Genomic DNA, 26,781 nt, shown 5'->3' on the forward strand with positions numbered 1-26,781 from the left:
ACCAGCAAAAGTTCGAATTTCTGTAAACGGTGTATGTGTGTGTGTATGTATGTATGTATGTATGTATGTATGTATGTATGTGTATATATGTGTGTGTGTGTGTGTGTGTGTGTATATGTGTATATATATATATATATACACACATACACATACACATATATACACACACACACACACGTAGGGTAGATAAAAGTTTAAAGCATAATTGTTATTGAAATACACACACACACACACCCTTGCATGAATAAGCTATCTATCTCTATGTATAGAGAGAGATTTAAAAAATAAATATAAAACACTTTTTTTATTAGTTATACAGTACTTTTTTTTACCAATGTATATAAAATAGCATAAGTGTATTATAGCATAATACAATTTTGATAGTGATAATTAAACTGCACTAACTCTGCTCTAAACAATTTCTATAAACTTTGATATTGGTAGATTAAAGTTCATCACCTAATTTCCTGCTGTGGTGTCTTGAGTTGTATTATCAAAAGCAAATAAAAAAAAAATGGAAATGGGAAACATGAATTACCTGCTCACGGTGTGAAATTACTCATGAATATATCTTAAAAATGGTTGATACATTGGATGACCTAGAAAAAAGTAAACGCGAATGTTCATATATGGACTTTGAGGGTGTCAATGAAGGTAACAACCAGAATAGACTGATCAACCAAATTAAAATTTTATAATGGCTTTAGTATAAAGGATTCAAATTCAAACATGAGAGAAAAACACATCCTAGGTCAATTGTTCCTCAAGTATAGCAATGCAACAGACAATACCAATTTTCTCTACATGTTTCGCTCTAGAGAGCTTCTTCAGGAGCTGGATCATGGCGTCTATTAGCTACTTCCTGGATTTACACAGATGCACACCTCCAGCTCTGAAGCACTGCAGCTTTCATTGGCCCTCTTATGACTTATTCTACCTCCCTTCCTGGCAAACTCTCACAAGAGTGAGAGAGCTGTGCATGATGCCTAGGCTAATGACCAGACAAGAAACAGGAAGTGGGCTGTATAAGGTATTTACTGGCAGAACAAAAATGTTTTACTATCCAAAGTTAAAACAACAAGGGCAGAAGATTTAAAAGTTTAAAAAAATAGACTGTAGGTTGGCTTTAAGATAGGAAGTTGTCAACTAGACCATCCAGTGCATGCTGGTCTGTTTCGTGTGACAGTGTTCTTATTTAGTGTTTAAAGCGCAATTCCAGTGGGGCACAAACAGAAGGGCTAGAACTTCTGATACGTTTTTATTACTTTCTGGGCCTTCTTGACCCAGCGAAACCCCCCGCTATTTCTTGCACAGGCTTCAGAGCATCAGGACATGAAAAATAAACAAAATAAAAAACCCAATACATTTTTTTTTTCTCCAACACTCAAAAAAATAAAAAAGGTTCTGCCTGATTGTATTTAATGATTTAAATATAAGCATCTTAGTGTAAGTAGTAAACACAAAATTATAGTACCATCATCCTAGAGATCAATTTTGAATAGAGTAAGTGCTAAGGGGACCCCAGAGGCCCAAAAGACCAAGAACAGATAGGGGCAGGGGGACTATATCAGTACTAGATAAGAAAAAGTAGAATGGAAATGGTAGTAAGGATAAAATATATAAATCGGTTTATTTAACATAATATCAAACAGGAGACACACATAATTATAAAATACATAAAAAACATGTATGATTGTAATTAAATTGAACGTGTTTAGGTTTGACCTCATATTATATGGGTTTAGTAAATCTAAAGGAAAACTGTACAAAAAAAAAAATTGTATAATGTATTTCCAGCTGAAGCTTCATGGAAATGGTGGATACAAATCAGACTGATGGTTAACTTTTAGTGTTTTTATATACATATAAATGATAATCTTAAACCACGAACACCTCAGTTTGCATGCATTGCTTTAAAAAAAAAGTCCTATTTAATTACAAACTGCAAAATAAGATCTGAGTTATCCACAGATTAACTAGCTCAACTGTACACACTAAACTTTTATATACAGAGAAAAAACTACTACAGATATACCACAATAGTAATTCAAATTGACTAGAGTACTTTCATTAAATTCAGTTTATTTTGTGGTACCCATTGGTTTAAATACTGTCTTTTCCTGAGCTTGATAATGCTTGGCATTCCTTAATTATTATTTTTTTCTTCTTAATTTTATGCCAATGACCAGTAAAAAAAATTCTAGTTTGTTTCACTTGAAATAAGTTTTTAGATGTTTTTCAATTTGCCGGTTAAACCCATGGTTTCTTACCTGTTTTGCTTCAGCTGAAATCTGCTATAAAAGAACTCTACTGTTAAATGCAAATATGACTGTAATCGTATTTTCTTTTATCTAGGCGATTACTCCTAAACCCCAGACACAGAACCAAACTGAAGTTGATAAATGCCATTCTGGCATGACAGTGACACCCAGGCAGCTGTCACCGCCTATGTCTTCCGGGAAGGCTCGCAGCAAGAAAGACAAACAGGAGCTTGGCGATTTCTCAGGGTGTAAAAAATCCCCCATATCCAATATTGTTCCACAGCTAAAGCAAGGCGAGGATCTGATACTTGAGTCCCTTCTCTTATTTCCTATTACAGTAAAGATATCTCAGACCACACCGTATAAATTAATCAAAGTTTAACTTTAATTTGGAATTGTTTTTTGTGTGCTCTCATTCTACTTCAAATTACTTAACTTCTGACATTCGAGCAAAAGGTTCATTTTTTTAAATCGGAAACTATAAGACCCCTTTCACACTGAGGCACTATAAAAGGCGCTATAACGCTAAAAATAGCGCCTGTAGAGTGCCCTGAAAGACCGGCTCCATTCACTCCAGTGTAGAAGCCTGAGGGCATTCACACTGGAGCGGTGCGCTGGCAGGACGTTAAAATTTTTTCCTGCAAGCAGCATCTTTGGAGCCGTGTGAATACCGTTCCTCCACCGCTCTTGCCCATTGAAATAAATGGGCACTGCGGCTATACCGCCGGCAAAGCGCCGCTGCAGCAGCGCTTTGCGGGTGGTTTTAATCCTTTTTTGGCCACTAGCAGGGGTTAAAAGTGCCCCGCTAACGGCCGAATACCTCCGCAAAAATTACGGTGAAGCGCCGCTAAAAATAGCGGCGCTTTACTGCCAATGCTGCCCGCGCCCCAGTGTGAAAGGGGCCTTATGAATTTGGGTACATTTTTTTTTTTTATACATTATCCAATCTGAACAAAGACCAAGAACGAAATCTATTACAGGCAGTTCCCAAAGTTACGAACATTTCCGTTACAAACGACTCGTACTTACGAACGGAGGGAGAGGCAGGAAGTGAGAGGAAATCTACTCCTAGGAAGAAAAATTCATTCCTGTAAGAGTTGTTATGGGGAAAAAGGTGTCTCAACTGAAGGTTTATCACCAATCCTTGTTACAACAACCCAAAATGTTCAAAATCCAATTGTCACAGGAGGTTACGCTTAAATTTTTTTTACCTGTTCCGACTTGCATACAAATTCAACTTCAGAACAAACCTAGAGACCCTATCTTGTCCGTAACTCGGGGACTGCCTGTATTGAAAAATTATTTATGCCAAGAGTTTCTCCTTGCACGAAAATGAATTTAAGCTGGCAGAACGACATCTCCATTCTTCCTCAACTTCAAGTGTGGAAAAGTGGTGATGCCTGACAAACTGTTCTGTTTGCATAGATCACTGTGTCGTGTAAGGAGAAGGTATGTATGTGTATATAGAATATATATTGTATATATATATTATACATACGTATACACACACGAGGTGTGCCTAGAAAGTAGTGAGATTGATATTTAAAAAAATGTTTTATTGAAATATGTTTACAATTGAACATGGTTTCCTTCAGACCCCTTTCACACTTATCACGTGACCCAGAAAAAGCACCCGAGAAGCACCGCTAAAGCACTGCAAAAAAGACTGACACTTTAGCGGCTGTTTTAGCAACGCTTCAATGTGAAAGTGGTCTCAAAATTTGCACCTTGTGAGTGTACACAAGGCTCCCAGTGGTTTTTCCTTTCTTCATAGCATCCCCGGAAGTCCTCAAGTGGGATGACGTTCAGAACCTGAGTAGTGGCTCTTTGGACGTTATCCACACTACCAAAATGGTGTTCTTTCTCATGTTCAAATCCTGCGTCATGATTTCATGAACAATTGACTTGGTAATTCCCATTTCCTCTGCAATCATTCTGATTGAGTTGAGACCTCACTGCATCCACGTTCTGTTCCGTTTTTGACCAACGGCTCGCTATCATAATGATTGCAGTCTGTGCAGTAATCCAGTCTGAGACTTTTCTATGGTTCAGGAGCTACCTGGAATAAAGACCGCTCACTGCTGCTCTCTCTCCTTGTGCAGAGTGACTGGTCTTGTCTCTGCCCCCTCTTGTAGTTTTGTGCAGGCAATCTGTAGCGGGTGGGGCCTTGCAGGGTCCCTTACACAGTTCTGATCTCTATACAGTGTTGGGGTCACTTCTACTTTTACAACTTAAAATATTGGTGCACGCAAAGTAGATTTATATCCTTTGTCGTTCCTAAAGAACATATTAAAACGAAACATTTTGTGCTCAGAGTTAAGCTTTAAATTAAAGAAAAATGTACCCCAAACTATTAGTGTCCTGACAGGTTTAGATCATTGATTTGGAACTGGTAATTTCAGGATGCTCTTTTGAAGATGGCAAGAAAAAAAAAATCACCATTTTACGTTCAGAATATTAGTATTGCAAATATCATCTATATCTATTTGGTAAATTTAACAAAACAAAAACAGTATTTTTAGTTCCAGAAAGCAAACAATTGCCATAAATGTATAGATTCTCTTGAAAGTTGATTATCATCCCCCCCCCCCCCCCCCCCATATATTGGTTGTTAAGCTTTAGACAAGTTTAGCAATGTTACATTTTTTTTTTGCTATACGTAAATGTATATAAACCAAGAGATGCAGGTGAAAATTAATATTTATAAATACTATGATAATATATCGCTGGTCTAATAGGAATAATAAAAAAAAAATGCTTACATATTGTGCAGGTCTGTTTAAATGGAAATATTGGTATTAAGCCTAAACAGTTCCTAATGCAAAGACTGACAAAAAATAGTACAAAAATGAACATTACATTTTTTTTTTTTTTTTACAGTGTATCCTTGTTTTCAGTTTAGGAATGCATAGACTGCATTAAGGTTAAAAATCACAAGGGTTTACAACCCCTTTTAAAGTAGAAGTTAAGGCAAGACATTTTTACATTTTTGATTTGGTAGGAAAAGGTCACAACCTCTGTTCTGGTTTTCACTGTTTTGTGTCCACTTTCTGATTTTTGGTCATTTCCAGTTCTGGCAATTGGTTCCACTTTTGGAAGGAAAATGCTCCTAACAGGGACACTGCAGTAAAACCCAATTAAAAAAAACACATAATATTTAAGAAATATATCGTTGGTCAGGTTTTTACTGCTCTCTCTGCTTCCTCCCATGGAAATAATTTTTCATATCCTGTCTCTGCAATATGGGACACAGAGAGCAGTAGGAATCTGACAGAGATTACAGCCCTTCCATGCTCTACCAAAAATGTACAGAAACTTGACTTAAGCCCTGTACACACGGCCGGGAATCCCATCATGAAAAAAAAACGTTGGTTTTCCTGATGGGATTCCTGGCAAGCTTGTCGTGCATACAGATGGCCATTCAAAAGAACCACCGTTCTTTGAATGGCAAGAACGCGGTGACGTCATCGACGAGCCGACGCTTGTCACATTCCATGCTGTCGCCGCCATCTTGCTACACCCTACACTACCCTTGTATGCTACCGCACATGCGTCGAAGTCTCATCGAGCATGCACAGGTTTACCTGGGGAAAGGTAAGCATACTGACAAACTGTTTTCTTGGCAGGAAACACTCTGCCGAGAATCCGATAAGAAAATAGAGAGCATGTTCTCTGTTTTTCTCGTCAGGGTTCCTCGTCGAGAAAGCATACACATGCACGTTTTTCATGGCAAAAAGCTCTCCCAGCAGCTTTCTTGCAGAGAAAACCGGTCGTGTGTACGAGGCTTTATACTTCAAAGTGATGGTAAATTCTCATTCAAAATTTTTTTTATAAAAATAAACATGTTATACTTGTCTCCTCTGTGCAGATGGTTTTGCACAGAGCAACCCGGATCCTCCTCATCTTGGGTCCCTCTTCGCTGCTCCTTGCCCCTCCTTCCCGATGAGTGCCCCCACAGCCAGCAGCTTTCTATGGTGGCACCCGAGCTGAGTCACAGCTGAAAACGCTTAGGTGTGAATGAGCCCTTATAGAGGGAGCTGAAACTTTAAGGTTTCTTGGCTGTTGCTTGGCAACTTGAAATTATATAATTTTCAACCAAGATTCACTAATTTTTCTGATTTGGATTCAATTGTAAAAATTTGGAAAGTTGTGGCAGTTTTATTTGAAATAATATATAAAAAGTGTTTTATATATTTTTTTTCTTGCGATCTTCTGTCTTGCTACTGCATTAATTTTTTTTTTAATATTTATTAGCTGTATTAGATAAGTAATTAGATCAGCCCCAATTCATGCACCTTCACACCTCAGGTCACAGTCCCCCTTGAAAATATGTCCCACCACTGTAACCCCCTGCATATCTGCCCCACCACTATACCCTGCTGCTCTTCTGCCCCACGATTGTAACCCCCTGCACATTTGCCCCACCTCTGTACCCCCTGCTCATCTATCCCACCAATGCACCTCTTTTCACATCTGCCCCACCTCTGTACCCCCCTGCTGTTCTGCCCCACCGCTGAAGCCCCTTCTCACCTTGCCCAACACTGAACCCTCCCCCCCTGCTCATCTGTCCCACCACTCTACCCCCTGATTTTCTGTCCCACCGCTGAACCCCCATTTTCATCCCTCCCACTACTTCGTCCTGCACATCTGCCCCACCATTGTAGTGCAGGACCATGAGTTGGGCCACCCCATTCTGCAGCTGAGAAAAACTGAAAGGGACACAGAGTGCAGGGGTGCAGTAGTAAGTGATGCAAAGGTTCAGGAATCATTTCAACAAAGTTCCCTGAAGCTCAACAGCAATTCCACAACCTGTCACCGAATTGTGGTTTTCTCAATCAATGTGAAATCCCTTCTTTCTGAGCTTGGTAGTGACAACCAAGTGAGTCATCTTCCAGATGGGGGACGGGGCTAGCAAGACTGTGATTGGCTTTAGCAGTGGCCAATAACAGTCCTCCTCCTCCTGGAAACAGGGACCGCCCCCCCCCCCCCAGCAGAACTGCACACAATCTCTTCCCCCTCACAAAAGCCGACGATCGCAGCTACATCAAAGTTAAAGAACCAATCAATGTTTCCCATCTTTTACAGTGTGTGGGAGCACAGTGCCTCCCCCTCGGTGCAGCATGGGGAACTCTGAAATTGGAATGCATTAGTGTCTCACTGACACTTCCCTGCACTGCTCTGCTGATGGGAAGGAAGTCGAGTGCCGACAAAAGAGCTCTGATTTGGCCACATGTGGAGTATTTCGTCCAGTTCTGGTCACCAATCCTCAGAAGGGAGGTGTGCGCAGTGGAGAGCGCCCAGAGAAGGGCATCAAAGCTAATAAAAGGGCTCAGTTACGAGGATCATTTACAAGCCATAAACGTATTCTCTCTGGAGAAGAGCCGCTTGAGAGGAGATATGATGGCGATATACCTCAATGGCAATTCTAGGATAGGGAATAAACTATTCAGGGAGTGTAGGAGGACAAGGGGCCACTCAATGAAACTGATTGAAAATGAAAGTGGTTTTACTCTTAACTACGCAAGGGGTTTTTCACTGTCGGGGTGGTAAAGATGTGGAATTAATTTCCACAATCGGTGGTGTCATCAGGAAGTATTGATGGTTTTAAAAAAAAAACTCTTGGCCGTGTATCTTAGCGAGTACAATCTACATGAATGCGGGAAATGATTATGGAAATGCACACCTACACAGGTTGAACTGGATTGACTGGTGTCTTTATTCAACCTTACCAACCATGTAGCTATTTATTTTGTAAATGCACGTGATTTATTATTTGCTGGCGTACATTTTGCACAGCTGTGACTACAGAAACCCATAAAAATTGTGCTTCTGAATTTCGGAACTTTTACGGCTAAATACTATATCATCTGTAAAAACATTCCTGCACAATGTGATGTCAATAATGACCTTTGTCTTGAGTTGTAAATTTTTTTTGACTCCAATCAAGCATTACAGATTATAATACATACCCTTTTTTTAAGCTCTACTCTATATAAAACAATTTCCATGTAGAAGTTCTAGCTTTACATTTTTTACTACCTGATGGGTTGTATAATTCCATGTCCTAATCATTGAAAGATTTCTCTTTTTAGGTACGCCACACAACACAAATCTTTCTAGGTCTTCTGGACGTAACAACCGCAGGAGATCACAGCGCTTAACCTCCGCAGCCCCCAGTGATTTTCCACGCCTGCCTTTCAAAGATGGAAAAGGCCTACCAGGCTACATTCAGGCTCCTCAAGACCTTTCAGTAGCCAAGGGTAATTAATCAAAACTTAGTAGCCACGGGTAATTAATCAAAATTTATTGAGTAAGGGGGAAACGGGGTACACATAATCCCTGTCTTCTCTGTTCAGTTTTTAAACTGGAATTCCAGCCATAACCCTTTCTCATGTTTTGTTTTCTGTTTTCCATGAAATGCAGAAGATCTATAATTTTTGTCAGTATTTTATTCTTTCCAACCTGGTTTAGAGCTTTGTTTGCTTTAAGTTGGTTTTGCATTCCCATTCAAATCTATGGAAATGCAAAACCTGCTCGAAGCAAGTTAAATTGCAGATCAGAAAAAGGTCAACTGCAGGTCAGCTGTACCTGTCAATACATTCTGAATGATCTCAAAATGTTGGTCCACAGACCCTTAGTTTGCTAAACCGATGACCAGTGCAGACTTTCTTCTGTTATCGGATTTTGACTGGAGAATTTCTGAAACAATGAAAAAACACTTTCACCTAAGCCTCCCTTTCCAATCCTGCTCTATTGAGCCCTGTTAATGGGGGCTGTTTGAAACCCCTAGAGCATGGGTCTTCAAACTACGGCCCTCCAGTTGTTCAGGAACTACAATTCCCATCATGCCTAGTCATGTCTGTGAATGTCAGTGTGTTACAATGCCTCATGGGATGTGTGGTTCCGCAACAGCTGGAGGGCCGTAGTTTGAGGATCCCTGCCCTAGAGCCAGGGGTAGACAACCTCGGCCCTCCAGCTGTGTTGAAACTAAAAATCCCATCATGCTTCTGCCTCTAGGAGTCATGCCTGTGATTGTCAGGGTCTTGCAATGTCTCAAAGAACTTGCAGTTTCAAAACAGCCGGAGGGCCGAGGTTGCCTACCCCTGCCCTAGAGGCACATTAGCTGTTTTTACGTGATTGCTGTGACAAACTTTGTCAAATGTAATCCCTCTTTTTCTGTAAACTTTGAGATGTGCCCCAAGAGCCGGGTCTGGGCCCCATTTTGTTTTTTGGAGTTGCATCAAAATGATTTATGTTCATATCAGATTGGAATACTTGGTGTTTGTTAACCCCCAAAAAAACTAAAACATTTCCTGGTCCCAGCAGATTAAACGGCACAGTGCTTGTGCTGTGTAATCTTCCCCCCTCTAAACTGTAAAAAAAAAAAAAAACTGCCACTTCTCTGTACTGACCATGATAATCAGGGCTGCCGAGCCCTGACTCCCGTGGTCAGAGTTCGTCCCTCCATTATATGCAGCCCTGCTCTCATCTCTCCCTCCCTGCCTGTCAGCTCTGTGTCTCTGTCTCTGCCTGCCCCCCCCCACCCCCACTGGTATTGGTAGAATAAACTTTTTGAATTGGTCCCTGCCATCCCCTCTAATATAGCCTGGTATAGCACAATGTAGTAGTCTTTTATAAAAACAAGCATTGTAAATACTGATTTAGCGTGAACTTCAGGCTGGTCACGTGACTCTCGACTGGGTTCCAGGGCTACTGCAGGAGGAGCTGAGCAGCCACGTGATCTCCCCAGCTGACGTCAGAGGGAGATCTCTGCCCATCCTGCAGAAGCCATATATCGGAGGCATACATCGGCCACGAGTCATGTGACCGGTCTGAAGATTGTTCTAAATCTGTACAAGCTTCGTTTTAACAAGACTAATGCAGTGTGCTATGCCAGGCTCTAATTGAGGGTCTGGCAGTGTTTGTTATATATGGGTTAACAAACACCTTTAATTGGCAAGTTCACTTTAAAACACAAAAAAATTATAAATACTAATTTTCTGCAGGTACAACATTTTTCTTTTTTGGAGCCTGGAAAGCATTCCGTATGGGCAAGCAGATACACTGACAGGAAGAATCAATGAACTACCACAGCGCTCATTGTAGTTCATTGAGCACTACAACCTGACAGCCGCAAAGGATGTGTTGAGGCTTGTAGTTCATTCACACACAGAGTGAATAAATTATGTGGCTGGGTGGAGCCTTACACGGCTGTGCTTATTTTAAAAAGTGACAGCTAGTACGCGGAGCTTCTCCCCATATTGCTGTCACAGGGAGTGTGGGTATTGGGAAGCGGCTGCAGCATTGGCAACATGTAACATGTTCCCAAAGGTGAACTTATCCTTTAACCTAAACTGGGCTCCACCATTTCATGTAATCGATAGGTTTTTATTCCTATCAGTGTTGGTGAGAATTCTGCGAACATTCTGTCCAGAATCTACAATGGGAAAATCTGCCCACAACAATAAATACCTGTGACATGTGGTCTAACCCTTTCCTGTTGTATTCAAAACAGGCAAACATGTTTTGACTGGAGTTCCAATTTAAATATAATTTAAAATAAATTTAAATCAAATTTTCACTTGAACAGCCGTTCCAGGAAATAGTTTCATTTCTTAAAATAAATTATTTTGATTCTCTAATGCTCATAAAATTTGCTTTTTAATTTAATAAATTACAATTAAGTGGTCCAACATGTTTGCTTTTTAAGCTCTTTTTTTCTTTTTCTTTTTTTCCTGGAAAAATAAACAACTTTAATTTTTTACTTACAGTGTGCTATACATATTTAGAATTGCAGTCTCTGTACCACACTTGAGATATTACATACAATAGATGATAAATGTCATTCCTATGTTTCCACTGGACCTCATATTGTAATACTCTATCACATTCTTTTGTTTATATAGTACCCGATGTTGCCTTTGTGCCTCAGGAGAAGCTTGAACCTCTTGACCTAAGCTGTAATACGGATATTACTCCCGTAGGCCTAGAAACCACTTTCCACACTGAGCGCACCACAAAAGAAAAGGAACATTTACAATTGATAAACTATTCTTCCAAAGCACTAGCTGATGGTAGAATAGCTTCAACGTCATCAGGTAAAGTTCTTGAGTTTACAAACACGTGACTCTACTTGGTATGTATGCAAAATGATTCACACTCAACTGACTGCAAAATCCAAGACTTTCTGTCTCCCTGTTACGGTGATGGGTAGGTGTATTGGAGGTTTTTCTTTTGCTTCACTTTAAAATCTGTACTTTTTTTTTTAAATGCCTATGATCCTGCATTAACCAGAAAATATTTTCTAATCAATTTTATAAAAAGTAATAGAAACGTGAACTTTACACAAGCAATTTAGGTGAAGGGAGGTTGGCTCTGGAAAATGTTTTGGGTGCATGAGCGTGCTTATTTAGTGCACTTTACGAGGGGTGTTTGGAACTGCGGGAGCCCTGGATCTCTGTGCTGAGCTTGTGTGTGTCTAGAACCCTAGCATACTGTAAGCACAGGGCATTTTAACCAATAGCTGTAACTCAATAGCGCATACATTTTAAAAAAAAAACACACGCATGTTTTTTACTGTTTATGCTAACTGAACTTTTGAGCGTTAAGAACTCAGTGACGTATGACGAGGCGAGAAAAATAAGTTCAATGCTTCCAAGCATGCGTCGGATTGTTTCCGTGCATGGGTGTTTTTTTTACCCCCGTCAGAATAGCATACAGATGAACTGATTTTCCGATAGGAATTTTTTTCCGTCTGAAAAAATAGAGAACCCGCCAGCAGAAGTCTGATGGAGCATACACACGGTCGGAATTCCCGATGAAAAGCTCACATCAGACTTTTTCTGGTGGAAATTCCGCTCGTGTGTATGGGGCATTGGCCTCTATAGTGAAAATATATTGAATTGTTTTATCCGAATGGAGTTTGAGAACTGTAATGATAGTGTTCAGTATACATTTTTTTTTTTTTTTCACATGCCTTTTATTGGTATTTTTCTTCACATTACATACAGACCAAGCTGTCCTTCAAACGTGACTGTTACAGAGTTACAAGAAACCATATAACAACGCCAGAGGGCGTACAAAATTCAACTTTTATTCGTGTAGCTCAGGGGTGTCCAAACTTTTTTGAAAGAGGGCCAGATTTGATGAAGTGAACGTGCGTGAGGGCCGACCATTTTGCCTGACATTCTTTGAACCATTAAGATTCTGTGTCAGTGTGTTCGTCCGAGCAACTAATACACTACCCAAAAATAATTCTCCTACCTTTGTGGCTGTGTATGGTGAATATATATATATATATATATATATATATATATATATATATATATATATATATATACACATACACACTCTTACCACCATGCTTGACTGTAGGCAAGAAACACTTGTCTTTGTACTCATCTCCTGGTTACAAAAATGTAAGGGGTGTACTCACTTTTGTGATGTACTGTATATAGTTTTTAGGGTTATTTTAACCCCACTGTAAATTAATGTCCTTCTGGCAAGTTCCCCAAGCCACAGGGGGGTAAATAAAAGCCCAGACAGTGTCAACTGCAGCAGGCATATTTTAATGTGTGAAGCAGTGCAATGTCCAAAAATATATCCCCAAATTCCGGTATCAGGAACACCATGCACCTGTTTTTGTTCTTTTGCATTGAAAAAGTTTCATACAAACTACTTCTCCCAAACATGTACTAGTTCACTGTCCTTGCATGTTTTTGGTGCATAAGAAGTCTAATGGTGAAAATGCTTGGTGTAGAAATTATTATTGTACCGAATTATGGAAACAGAACATATAGCCATAGGCAAATGACCACCTAACCATTTGACTGATTTTGTCGTTATTGATTCGTTTTTTAAATATTCATGAAAACAAACACACATACCCTGGCTGACAGATTTTAGAGCATCAAATGGGTTAGAAAAAAACCTTAACGTGCACATTTCAATGATCCAAGCAAGCTTGTTTACCAGGAATCCGGAGGCCAAAATGATTGGAGGATGGTTGGATTGTATCTTAACGTCTTATCCGTTATGTCTATAGCCTATGTAGTGTTTACAGTGTGTGTGTGTGATAGATATATATATCTATATAACGGGTAAAATAAGTATTGAACACGTCACCATTTTTCGACGTAAATATATTTCTAAAGGTGCTATTGATATGAAATTTAAAAGTTTCCTGCACAACATTTAGACAAGCCTGTGAAAAACTGGGAGAATATAATCTCGTCAGATGAGACCAAAATGTAACTCTCTTGGATGCCATAATACATACACACAATGTTTGGAGGTCAAATGGCGCACAGTGGAGGTTGGAGGTGGGAACATCATGGTGTGGGCGGGGCTGTTTTTCATCATAAGGTACTGGCAAACTTCATATCATTAAAGGAAGGATGAATGGAAAAAAGCACCAAGACATTCTTTATAAAAATCTGCTGCCATCTACCAGGATGATGAAGATGAAACAAGGGTGAACATTTCAGCAAGACAATGATCCTAAACACACAGCCAAGTAAACTCAATTGGTTTCGAAGAAAATAAAGCTGCTAGAATGGCATATCACCTGATTTGAATCAAAAAGAAAATCTATGAAAATAACTAAAGTTGAGACCATCTCAACTTTTTATTGATACTGTTCCATTATAAAACTGGAAGACCAACCTGCAGATTTTACCACTGCTATTCCCAGTTTAGGCCCCAAGAGTGCAAAAACATTTCTGGTGCCCCTGTACTTTTCAACACTGCTTTATGGAGATTGCAAGAGTCCCGATAAGTTGTTTACCCCTCCCAAAGAAATAGAAACTTTGTTCTCTTATGGGAAGACAATTCATAAAAAGTGGACTGCCCCTGCTGTGAATCAGGCAGTGTCCCGCTCTAACAAGTCTGTGATGTATTCCTGTAGAGGGTGTCCCCCCATAAGTCTGACGAATTCCTGTAGAGGTTGCACCTATGTTTAAAGACCTTCCGCCCTGGTTCACACTGGGCTGCGGGAGTGAAGCCGTGCGAGTTCAGCTGAACTCGCACGATTTCACTCCTGCTGGCAGTCCCGATTTCGGCCGCGATTTAAGAGACATCTGTGCAGGTTTCTGCACAGATGTCTATGTAAATCGCGGCCCTAAACCGCAAAAAGTAGTACAGGAACTACTTTTTGAAATCAGTGCAGCGCCGCAGATGCGGCGTCGCACCGATTAGGACAGTGTCATTGCCGGCAAATGCCGCCGATTTGAGATGCGATTTCACAAGTAGTATGTGAATCAGAATTCAGAGGTAAGTTACACGTAGGGGAAAATGGAATAGCTGCTCCAGGTGGGAACCCAGATGAATATTCCTTGTTGCAGACAACTCAGGTGCAGGCAATGCACTTAGCAAAGCGGGAACAAAGATTGTCTCTAGACAGCCGCACTCTGAACAAATTGTAGCCTTTTATTAAGAGGACAGCACTACAAGTCAAAGCAAAATAAAATAAAACCTGACTGCTGACGTGTTTCGCACTGAAACTAGTGCTTAGTCAGTTACACGTAGGTCAGTGGTGTGTAGGTGCCTGTGCACACTCATGTAGTGATTTGCATTTTTCCTCACTAAAAGAACACCCGTCACTGCCAGGGCTCATATGCCCCCTTATTGCTCCAACACATCCAGGAGGTGAAGTGCAGTGAGGTGTAATAAAATGCAGACATGCTGCATAATATTGCACCTCACTGTATGGAGCACTGTATGCACAGCATGTGGAATGCACTGCGCTGTTGTGAGGTGACATGAAGTGTCACTTTGTAGACTTCAAAGTGACACTTGAAATAAAAAAGAGAGCTTTGTGATGCGATAAAACACGCATCACACTGCTCCCTGGTGCATGTCACTGCAGCCCAAAATGGACCTATGTCCGCTTACTAGACTGCTCTGATTTAGTGTGCAGACAAGTTCAAAACACATGCAACTTTGCATGCATTCCCTACATGCTAAGATGTGAGCCAAAAAAAACACACAGCAGCCTGTTTTTTTATCTTCAGCCTGTTTTTTTATCTACAGCCCTAGCTAGCGTCTGCTTCATATGCTACTCAAGGGATGATGTTTCTTTAGAGCATGTGGGGGTTGCCCCACTTTCCAAACTGAATGGACATCCATTAGACTTTATGGACATTCAGACATCCAGCATCTCAAGATGTATGGCTGTGAGAGGTGTTTTTCAGGAGCTCTGCAGTTCTTCATACCTACCTCTGACTTCACGCAGAACATTAGACCTCTATGCAGCCTTTGTGGTCCTTCTGGAACAAACGGACATAGTCTCAATTTCTTCAGAAAGGTTCAAGGGATTTTATTCCAACCTGCTTAGTCCTGAAGCTGAAAGTGGACATCCGCCCCTTCTCGGACTGCAAGGATTTAGATGTTTTCATCCTGGCCCAGAAGTTCCGCATGGAATTGACCATTTGGAATATCTGGGACTCATTCTGGATTTGGCTGAAGGTTTTCTTCCCCAAGAGAAACTTCAAACTCTCCACTCCCAGACTTGGACTGCTAGTCTAGGAGGCAACCATCTCTTTGCTTCTGCATGAGAATCCTTTGGCTAATGGCAGCCTATTTAGGGGAAGTCATATTTGCCCAGTTTAATTCCAGACCCCTACGTGGAGAAAGTCAGTCAACATGGAACAAATCAGTCCAGACTATGGCCAGACCGAATTAGTTTGGCATCAAGGACCATACTTTCATTGGCCCGGTGACTCGGAAATCCTGCTTTAGAGCTCAAGAAGTCCTTCTTCCTGTCTGATGGAATTTTTTTCATAAATGGATGCCAGTCTTCTGGGTTTGGGAGAAGACACCTTGTCGTTGTTGGACACTTAAACGCTGGAGCAATCTTGTCTCCCCGATCAATATTCTGGAGGTCCCGGTGATTTGGTTGGCTCCACAAAGTTGGGCACCCTGACTGGAAGGCCTGGTTAGGATTCAGTCAGTCATGTCATGGTATTGAAAAGAAACAAGAAGTCTTGCTGTGGCAAGAGAGGTAGCAGGATCTTGTCTTGGGTAGAACTACACCGCTTTTATCCCAAGAGTGTAAAATTGCCAGACAGATTACATCAAATGGGAGCTTCTGGATCCAGGGGAATGATCTTTCTACCTGGAGGTGTTCCCGGACCTGTGTCACAGGTAGGGAAGGCTGATTGTGGACCTCCTTGCCTCAAGGTTCAACTGCAAACTTGACAGTATATCAAAATTTGGATTTTTAAGGCAAAACAATAACTTTTTTGTTTTAAAACTTAATGTTTATTCAAAATTACATAAGAGTTCTAGGCTTCCACTCAGTTACAGAAATGACAAACATTTTTTCTTATATTAAAATCGCAGAAACATTATGACATCAAAGATTTTATCATATACAGTTAGGGTTGTCACCCACACAGGATTCATTCGGACAGTTCGGGTTTTGAATCATGTGTTTGGTTTTCAGTCCGCCTAAGACCCAGACACATTATTCAGACCGGGCTGTGGCTTTACAAACAACCGAGATAGTCACACACAAATCTGTTGCTGTTCGGGAGCTGTGGGTGCCTTTCTAGGGGGCAAGTTACACATCACTGAAGGGTGGGGCAATTATGTCGGCAAGAGCAATTTGGCTGCACCCACTGTTCACCGTGGTGCAATATGAGCGTCACATTACTACTCCTTTTCTTGGAGCACCCAAAGGTATCCCCGGTCTTTTAAAATCTTTAAAATGTTTACTATGAAAAAATATATTTTCCCTGTGTCGCTACAGTGTTCAAGTTTGGCTTTAAGAAAAGGTGGTAACCCTACAGTGGGGATCGGAAGTTTGGGCACCCCGGGTAAAAATTTGTATTAATGTGCATAACGAAGCCAAGGAAAGATGGAAAAATCTCCAAAAGGCATCAAATTACAGATTAGACATTCTTATAATATGTCAAAAAAAGTTTAGATTTTATTTCCATCATTTACACTTTCAAAATTACAGAAAACAAAAAAATGACGTCTGCAAAAGTTTGGGCACCCTGCAGAATTTATAGCATGCACTGCCCCCTTTGCAAAGCTGAGACCTGCCAGTGTCATGGATTGTTCTCAATCATCGTCTGGGAAGACCAGGTGATGTCAATCTCAAGGGTTTTAAATGCCCAGACTCATCTGACCTTGCCCCAACAATCGGCACCATGGGTTCTTTTAAGCAGTTGTCTAGAAAACTGAAACTGAAAATAGTTGACGCTCACAAAGCTGGAGAAGGCTATAAGAAGATAGCAAAGCGTTTTCAGATGTCAATATCCTCTGTTCGGAATGTAATTAAGAAATGACAGTCATCAGGAACAGTGGAAGTTAAAGCAAGATCTGGAAGACCAAGAAAAATATCAGACAGAACAGCTCGCAGGATTGTGAGAAAAGTAATTCAAAACCCACGTTTGACTGCACGATCCCTCCAGGAAGATCTGGCAGACACTGGAGTTGTGGTACACTATTCCACTATAAAGAGATACTTGTACAAATATGGTCTTCATGAGTCATCATAAGAAAACCTTTTCTATGTCCTCACCACAAAAATCAGCGTTTGAACTTTGCAAATGAACATTTAGACAAGCCTGATGCATTTTGGAAACCAGATCTGTGGACCAATGAGGTTAAAATAGAACTTTTCGGCTGGAATGAGCAAAGGTACGTTTGGAGAAGAAAGGGCAGAGAATTTAATGAAAAGAACCTCTGTCCAACTGTAAAGCATGGGGGTGGATCAATCATGCTTTGGGGTTGTAATTGCAGCCAGTGGCACAGGGAACATTTCACGAGTAGAAGGAAAAATGGATTCAATAAAATGTCAGCAAATTTTGAATGGTAACTTGATACCATCTGTGAAAAAGCTGAAGTTAAAGAGAGGATGGCTTCTATAAATGGATAATGATCCTAAACACACCTCAAAATCCACAGGGGATTACATCAAGAGGCATAAACTGAAGGTTTTGCCATGACCTTCACAATCTCCTGACCTCATCATAATTGAAAATCTATGGATAGACCTTAAAAGAGCAGTGTGTGACAGACAACCCAGAAATCTCAAAGAACTGGAAGACTTTTGTAAGGAAGAATGGGCAAAGATACCTCAAACAAGAATTGAAAGACTCTTGGCTGGCTACAAAAATTGTTTACAAGCTGTGATACTTGCCAAAGGGGGCAGTACAAGATATTAACTCTGCAGGGTGCCCAAACTTTTGCAGACACCATTTTTTTGTTTTCTGTAATTTTGAAAGTGTAAATGATGGAAATAAAATCTAACTTTTTTTGACATATTATAAGAATGTCTAATCTGTAATTTGATGCCTTTTGGAGATTTTTCCATCTTTCCTTGGCTTCGTCATGCACATTAATACAATTTTTTACCTGGGGTGCCCAAACCTTCGATCCCCACTGTATATACAGTCAACAATCTATTTGCGAAATTATAAGGATTCAAACTGGATATTTTCCCTACAGGTACAGGGATCCTCTGGTGACTCCATATGATCAGTGCAGGCTGATCTATGCTTCCCTGAAACTCCTTCCCCGTCTGCTCCGCAGGATTGAGAGGGATAGTATTTTGGTGGTCCTTCAGGCTAGCCTAGCCACTTACCCCCCGGAACATATTGCTGCCTAAAGACCAGAGTACTTTTTGCGATTCGGGACTGCGTCGCTTTAACAGACAATTGCGCGGTCGTGCGACGTGGCTCCCAAACAAAATTGGCGTCCTTTTTTTCCCACAAATAGAGCTTTCTTTTGGTGGTATTTGATCACCTCTGCGTTTTTTATTTTTTGCGCTATAAACAAAAATAGAGTGACAATTTTGAAAAAAATGAATATTTTTTACTTTTTGCTGTAATAAATATCCCCCAAAAATATATAAAAAAACATTTTTTTTCCTCAGTTTAGGCCGATACGTATTCTTCTACATATTTTTCGTAAAAAAAATCGCAATAAGCGTTTATTGATTGGTTTGCGCAAAAGTTATAGCGTTTACAAAATAGGGGGTATTTTTATGGCATTTTTATTAATATTTTTTTTACTAGTAATGGCGGCGATCAGCGATTTTTTTTTCGGTATTGCGACATTATGGCGGACACTTCGGACATTTTTGACACATTTTTGGGACCATTGGCATTTTTATAGCGATCAGTGCTATAAAAATGCATTAGATTACTATAAAAATGCCACTGGCAGTGAAGGGGTTAACACTAGGGGGCGGGGAAGGGGTTAGGTATGCCTGGGTGTGTTCTTACTGTGGGGGGGGGGGGGTGGCCTCACTAGGGGAAACACTGATTTTGTTTACACACACAGCTCCCGTTCCCCGCTCTGTACCGAGCGATCGCGTGTGCCCGGCGGCGATCGCGCCCGCCGGGCACACGCACGGGAGTCGGGGGCGAGCGGGGAGCGCGCGCGCGCGCCTCCGGCGGCGCGCACGCGCCCCCTAGTGGCGGCTATACGATAGGACGTATAGCTACGGGCTCTCGCCCAGGAGAGCCGACCTGCCGCCGTATAATGACGGTGCGCGGTCGGCTACTAGTTAAGCAGTCGTAGTAATCGAACCTTGTCAAGATCTTCTGTCTCAAGGGCAAATTTACTCTCCTACTTCAGTCACTAGCTTTAACGGCATGGCTGTTGCAGCCCAGTTCCTGAGGTATATTGATATCTCTCAATCAGTGTTCCTCACAATGCACAAAGCTAGGAATGCTATTGCTCACAAGGTATACTATCACACATGGAAGGTGTACTTGGCTTAGTGAAAGGCCAGATGTTGCCACCTAGAGCTAGATGCTACACGTTTTTGGACCTCCCATAAGTCCATTAGAAACACAATGGGATGTTTGTACTTACCAGCTTGTCCGGTTGTAATTTGTCTGTTTTCCGGTTGCAGATTGTCCCTTGCTTCTTGTGTGGTAAAATGTTATCCCTAGAACAGTGAGATAAAATCTGTAATAAATCCTGGATAGCAGTAAAACCTCACATGTTCTCACTCTTCCCCTCCCTATCAAAAGGGTAAACTATTTTTAGATAGATAAACTAGTATCTGTCAAGATCTTGCTGACATTGATGTCATAACCCACTATTAAAGGTTTTATCTTATCAACCGCAAAGTTCATAGATATTTTGAAGAGTCAAAGAATAATATACCTATACCAGGGCTCAAAATTTCAAGTCCTGAGCTACTAGCCAGGCCTCAAGGTGTACTCGCCACCAGCTGCCCCGCCCAACCCCTACCATGTCCCGCCCCCTAATCCCGCCCCTAGACACGCATTTATAAATTTTATGAAATTACACTTAAATGTTTTATGCAGAATTAAGTTATAAAAATAAATATTAACAACTTTATCCGTGCCCAAAAATTCAGCCTGCCCATGTCTACCAATGCAGCCACGTGTCCCCAGTGCAGCCACGTGTCCCCAGTGCAGCCAGTGTCCCCAATGCAGCAATATGTCCCCATTGCAGCCAGAGTCCCCCCACATTGCAGCCTACCTGTGCTGGGTAATTCAATAGCTGTGTTACCCGCCGCGAGCCGTCATATGCAGCCCCTCCCCCCTTGTCCGGGAAACTTTGATAGACAGATCACCCGTCCAATTCTGGGATGGGTGATCTGTCTATCAAAGTCCCCGGACAAGGGGGAGGGGCTGTATATGACGGTTTGCGGCAGGAAGCACAGCTATTGAATTGAAAGCTGTTATGTTCCCCGCGCTTTGAACATCAGGCGCCGGCGACTCCTCTGCTCTCCTCTCCTTGCTCGCCCCCCCCCCCCCTGCTCCCAGGCAGCCCACACTCGCCAGTCCTCAAAATTTACTCGCAAAATGCGAGCAGGCGAGTGTAAATTTTGAGGGCTGCCTATACATCACAATAAACAAGTGAAAAATGTTATAAAAAGGTGTAACATTTTCCATGGTAGTAATAATAATAATATTTATTATTATTATACAGGATTTATATAGAACCAACAGTTTGTGCAGCACTTTACAACGTTAGGTCAAGGAGTACAGTTACAATACAATTCATTACAGGAAGAATCAAAGGGCCTTGCATTACAGTAATACCTTTTTTCTTTTCTTTTATAAGTATGTGGAATGTTGGTTTTATGGTATGAATGCTGAACTATGCCGATGTATTTGCTGTATACCAATATAACTAAACTAGTAAACTTCAAGGTCTACCTAAATTGCCCAGGCCCCCTCCTGCCTTACACATGACCTACTGATAGCAGATGTAAAAAATACCTATAAAGAAATTTTTTTTTTATATACTTGCTCCATCTTCCTCATTGCTGAAAGTGATGTCACCATCCTTCTAAGAAGATTCCTGAGGAATGTGAAGAAGGTGATATGGTCCACAACCTAGTTTCCTTCTTTGTTTTTTTACATTACTAAACCACTGTTTGTAGGAAGAGTTCTTGATATGATGAGTCACTTTTTTACTTTTGGATAGAGTGAGGATGAGATAAAATTTCTGTTGGGATTCTATTTCTTTCTTTGACACCAGTGGGGAAAATATATATGTCCCTGTAACAAGGCATGAAGGTGCAGACGCTGCAATAGCAGTTGTAAAAACTCTACTCTACTAATAAAAAATAGATCTAGCTGTTTCGCTTTGTGCTTGTTAGAGAGATTTCAGGTGTCAACTCTTGCAGTGTCCATGAATCATACTCTTTGTGTATGCACTTTACCTAGTTTACCATGTATTGGGAACGGCTCTTTACCGACTTAAGACCCGGACCTCTAGGCAGCTAAAGGACCCGGCCAGTTTTTACGATTCGGCACTGCGTCGCTTTAACTGACAATTGCACGGTTGTGCGACGTGGCTCAAAAATAAAATCTTTTGGTGGTATTTGATAAAAAAAATTTGCGCTATAAACAAAAATAAAGCGACAATTTTGAAAAAAATGCAATATTTTTTACTTTTTGCTATAATAAATATCCCCCAAAAATATATAATTTTTTTCCCCCTCAGTTTAGGCCGATACGTATTCTTCTACCTATTTTTGGTAAAAAAAAATTGCAATAAGCGTTTATCGGTTGGTTTGCGCAAAATTTATAGCGTTTACAAAATAGGGGATAGTTTTATTGCATTTGTATTAATTATTTTTTTTTACTACTAATTGAGGCGATCAGCGTTTTTTTTCGTGACTGCGACATCACATTATGGCGGACACTTCAGACAATTTTGACACATTTTTGGGACCATTGTCATTTTCACAGCAAAAAATGCATTTAAAAATGCATTCTTTACTTTGAAAATGACAATTGCAGTATGGGAGTTAACCACAAGTGGGCGCTGATGGGGTTATGTATGACCTCATCTGTGTTTCTAACTGTAGGGGGGGGGGTGACGTCATTGATTGTGATTCCCTATATAAGGGAACACACGATCGATGACGGCGCCACAGTGAAGAACGGGGAAGCTGTGTTTATACACTCCCCGTTCTTCAGCTCCGGGGACCGATCGCGGGACTCCAGCGGCGATCGGGTTCGCGAGTCCCGCGGCCACGGAGCTTCGGACCGAGTCGCGTGGCCGCGACCCCACGGCTGGGCTTAAAGGGCAACGTACAGGTACGTTGATGTGCCCAGCCGTGCCATTCTGCCGACGTATATCGGCTTGAAGGGGTCCTTAAGTGGTTACAGACACCTCCAACCATGAGCCTGACTTGGTCATTGCAACTTCAGCACCTTCCTGGCAACCCATCATAATTTTGCACAAGTAGGAAGTTGCAAGAGAGGTTGAGCCAGCCATGGACACTGCAAGAAATGTTGACAATTGTATAGGAGTGGTCCCACAATTTAAAAGGTAGTTGGAGGCACCGCCATGTGTGTGTTATTCTTAGAACCAGTTTAGGTATGTGTTGGTGCTGAAAGGTTAACTTTCAACAGCTTACCGAGAATGCAAGATAACAAATTATTATTTCAAAGTTAATAAGGAAACTTGCAGGGTCATCTTATTGGCCTTAGGTTGAGTCTGTCTAATTGTGGGTAGAGAACGTAAACATCCATTTTTTATTAAAGTTGAGCTGAAGCTAAAGTTTTTCTTTGAAGTTAATGTCTGTGTGTTTGGGGGGAGGGGTTGTTAATGGTGGGGCACATGGATAAAGCCTGATCACCTTTCTCCAGCCTATAAAAACTGTTTTGGCTGGAGTTCCACTTAAAATAAGATAACAGTTTTATTTAGAGCTGAACTCCAGGCAGATATAAAATGAATGGAGCTTTCTATTCTATTAATGTTGTATATTATTAGCTGTTTGTTTTTAAACGCAAACAATATACCCAATGTTCCTCTGGTATCGGCCTCGGTCAGTTCCCGGTACAGCAAAGACTGGGAGAGGGAGAAGTTGCAGAGGAATCCAATCCGTTATGCTCATGTGCTAACAAGGAATATCCTAAAATAAGTACAAAACACAATTGATATATATATATATATATATATATATATATATATAAATATATATATATATATATATAGTGCTGTGCAAAAGTTTTAGGCCGCTGTGAAGAAATGCTGTTAAGTAAAAATGCTTTCAAAAATATATTTTAATATGTTTACTTCTATTATTTTTATCAATTTGCAAAATGCAAAGTGAGCAAACAGAAGAAGAATCTAAATTCAACATTTGGTGTGACCACCCTTTTTGGCTTCAAACCATCATAAATTCTTTACACTTGCACAAAGTCAGGGATTCCATAGAACTAGTCTGTTGTATGATTAACCAATTACACCAAGCAGGTGCTAATGTTCATCAGTTTCATATGTAGGTTGAAACCGTCATTAACTGAAACAGCTGTCTAGGAGGCTTAAAACTGGGCGAGGAACTGCCAAACTCTGCTACTAAGGTGAGGTTGTGGAAGACAGTTTCATGTCACAGGTCATACGCCATGGCAAGACTGAGCACAGCAACAAAACACCAGGTAGTTATACGGCATCAACAAGGTCTCTCCCAGGCAATGATTTCAAAGCAGACTGGGGTTTTTAAGATGTGCTCTTTAAGTTCTTTTGATGAAGCACAAAGAAATGGGCAATGTTGAAAACCGTAGACGCAGTAGTCAACCAAGGAAATCATGCAGCAGATGAGATACCTCATACTTCCCTTTTGACAATGGGAAATGTCCAGCTGTGTCATCAGCACACCCATCTACTGTCCGGAGAAGTCTGGCCAGAAATGGTCTTTATGGAAGAATTGTGGCCAAAAATCCATACATCCAATGTGGAAACAAGGCTAAGTAGCTGAACTATGCATGAAAACATAGTAACCGGGGTGCAGAAAAATGGCAACAGGTGCTCTGAACTAATGAGTCAAAATGTAAAATATTTGGATGTAGCAGTAGTCCGTTTATTGATGAATGGCCAGAGAGTAGCACAATGAGTGTCTACAGGCAACTGTGAAGCATGGTGGCATTCACTTGCAAGTTTGGGGCTGCATTTCTGCAAATGGAGTTGTAAATTTGATCAGGATCAATGGTGTCCTCAATGCTGAGAAATACAGGCAAATACTTATCCATCATATCATAACATCAGGGAGGTGTGTGATTGGCTCCAAATTTATTTTACAGCAGGACAATGACCCCAAACATACAGCCAATGTCATTAAGAACTATCTTCAGTGTAAAGAAGAACGAGGAGTCCTGGGATTACATGAAAAGCAGTAGTTGACATCCACAGAAGATCTGCGATTGGTTCTCCAAGATGTTTGGAACAACCTACCGTGTTTCCTCAAAAATAAGCCCGGGTCTTGTATAAAAAATGTTGACAAGACCCAGTAGGGCTTATTTTCGGGGTAGGGCTTGTCATGTGCTGTCTTCTCTCCCCATCTCCTGGAACGGAGTTAAAAGTGCCTGTAAAATCATAAAATGCACTGTATTACAGCCCCCATACAATGTAAAGTGTGCACCGTACCTTCCTACAGGTCCTTCCGTGACCCGCCTGATTGGTCTTCCATGCTCTGAGCACTGCAGAGGAAGGGGGGCTTGAGATACCCCGCTGACAGCTGGCAGAAGGAGAGCAGCGGGGAATCAGCTGAGAGCCGCTCGGCACATTCATGTACCGCCTGAACGGTCTTTTCCCACTCCGAGCACTGCAGAGGGAGGCAGGCTCGAGATCCCCTGCTGACAGCTGGCAGAAGGAGAGCAGCAGAGAATCAGCTGAGCGACGGTGGGAGCTTCCATGTAGCGCCTGAATGGTCTTTTCCTGCTCTGAGCACTACAGAGGGAGGGGGGGCGAGATATGCGCTGACAGAAGAGGAGGAGAGCAGCGGGGATCAGCTGAGTAGCGCCGCAACAAAGGTATTCACTAAAGAAACATACACAGTCTAGCCCACACAACCCCAAACTAGGGCTTATTTTTGGGGGAGGGCTTATATTGCAGCCTTCTCCAAAAATGACACTAGGGCTTACTTTCGGGGTAGGTCTTATTTTCAAGGAAACACGGTACCTACCGAGTTCCTTCAAAAGACTGTGTGCAAGTCTACCTGGAAGAATTGATGCTGGTTTGAAGGAAAAGGGCGGTCACACCAAATATTGATTTGATTTGGATTTCTCTTCTGTTCGTTTTCTCTTCCATTTTGTTAATTAATACAAATAAACTATTAACACTTCTATTTCTTAAAGCAATCCTAATTTACAGCATTTTCTCACACCTGCCTAAAACATTTGTACAGTAGCGTGTGTGTATGTATGTATATATTTTATCTGTTCATTTTTTTGCCGGTATGACACTAATTCTATTTAAATGGATAAGGACATACAAGATATAAACGACTGACATTTGTTTCTTCACATTTGAACGACAGGGTCGCTTTTAATATCTGTTTGGTACACAGGCAGAAGGTCTCACTGGTTGAATGTATTGTTAGTGCTATATCTAACACAAAGCTCACAACAAGCAATATTATTTTCCCAATAATATGTAATATAAGCGTAGAGAATGCAATGGTTTCTTACCTGGAAAGCACTCGCTGTTCGCTACAGTATAGAATGTTAGACATTTACATAAAACGTTTATTGCGTGACCTGCACCAAAGACAATTAACAAACATTAATGAACGTCTCTTGTCTGATATCAGCAGTCTCGGCTCTGCACCTAACATGTAACGCGTTGACAAATGTTCATGTAGGAATACTCACTTCTTTGTTTCGAAGCCGCCACATGTTCTCCTGCAAGTCTGATTTTTAGCTGACGATCCTACGTTAGGCAGACTCCACTGCTGTAGTGCTCGTATCCGTCATCAATTATTTAACGAGAACAGGCCTAGCAGCTTGCATGCGTCACCACCTCAGTCATTTTCTGCACACTCTGTAATCACTGTCTGCTCCTCTAGAACCATGGTAAGTTTTCGAAGTGAATGGCTGCTGTGATCTGAACAGGAGAGGAATATTCTGCATCTCTGAATCGTGTTATAAACGTTCTATCACATCTAGTGGTGTACAAGGTTACATCCCCTCACAGACCTGCAAGTTTGATGACTAGCTCTGTGCAGGGACTATTTCTCTTTAGAGACGGGCGTGCTGTCACCTTTTTGTTTAAAAAAAAAAAAAAAAAT

The 26,781-nt window shown here is 41.1% G+C and overlaps 1 protein-coding gene and 1 long non-coding RNA gene across 3 annotated transcripts in view; one reads left to right on the forward strand and one right to left on the reverse strand.

The window, feature by feature from the left end:
* PHF20L1 (PHD finger protein 20 like 1) overlaps positions 1-26,781 on the forward strand; it is a 199,330-nt gene that overhangs the window by 130,523 nt on the left and 42,026 nt on the right. For both annotated transcript variants that reach the window (XM_040354986.1, XM_040354987.1), the window contains 3 exons: positions 2,356-2,554; positions 8,354-8,521; positions 11,168-11,359. In XM_040354986.1, coding sequence (XP_040210920.1) covers positions 2,356-2,554; positions 8,354-8,521; positions 11,168-11,359 — 559 coding nt within the window. The remainder of the gene's footprint in view (positions 1-2,355; positions 2,555-8,353; positions 8,522-11,167; positions 11,360-26,781) is intronic.
* LOC120941541 lies at positions 240-26,657 on the reverse strand. Its single transcript, XR_005749559.1, has 3 exons — positions 26,366-26,657; positions 20,094-20,169; positions 240-599 (listed from the first exon to the last, which is right to left on the reverse strand). It is a non-coding gene; the product is annotated as an uncharacterized LOC120941541 (long non-coding RNA).

Source organism: Rana temporaria, chromosome 5, assembly GCF_905171775.1.
Source record: "Rana temporaria chromosome 5, aRanTem1.1, whole genome shotgun sequence".
Lineage (NCBI taxonomy): Eukaryota > Metazoa > Chordata > Amphibia > Anura > Ranidae > Rana > Rana temporaria.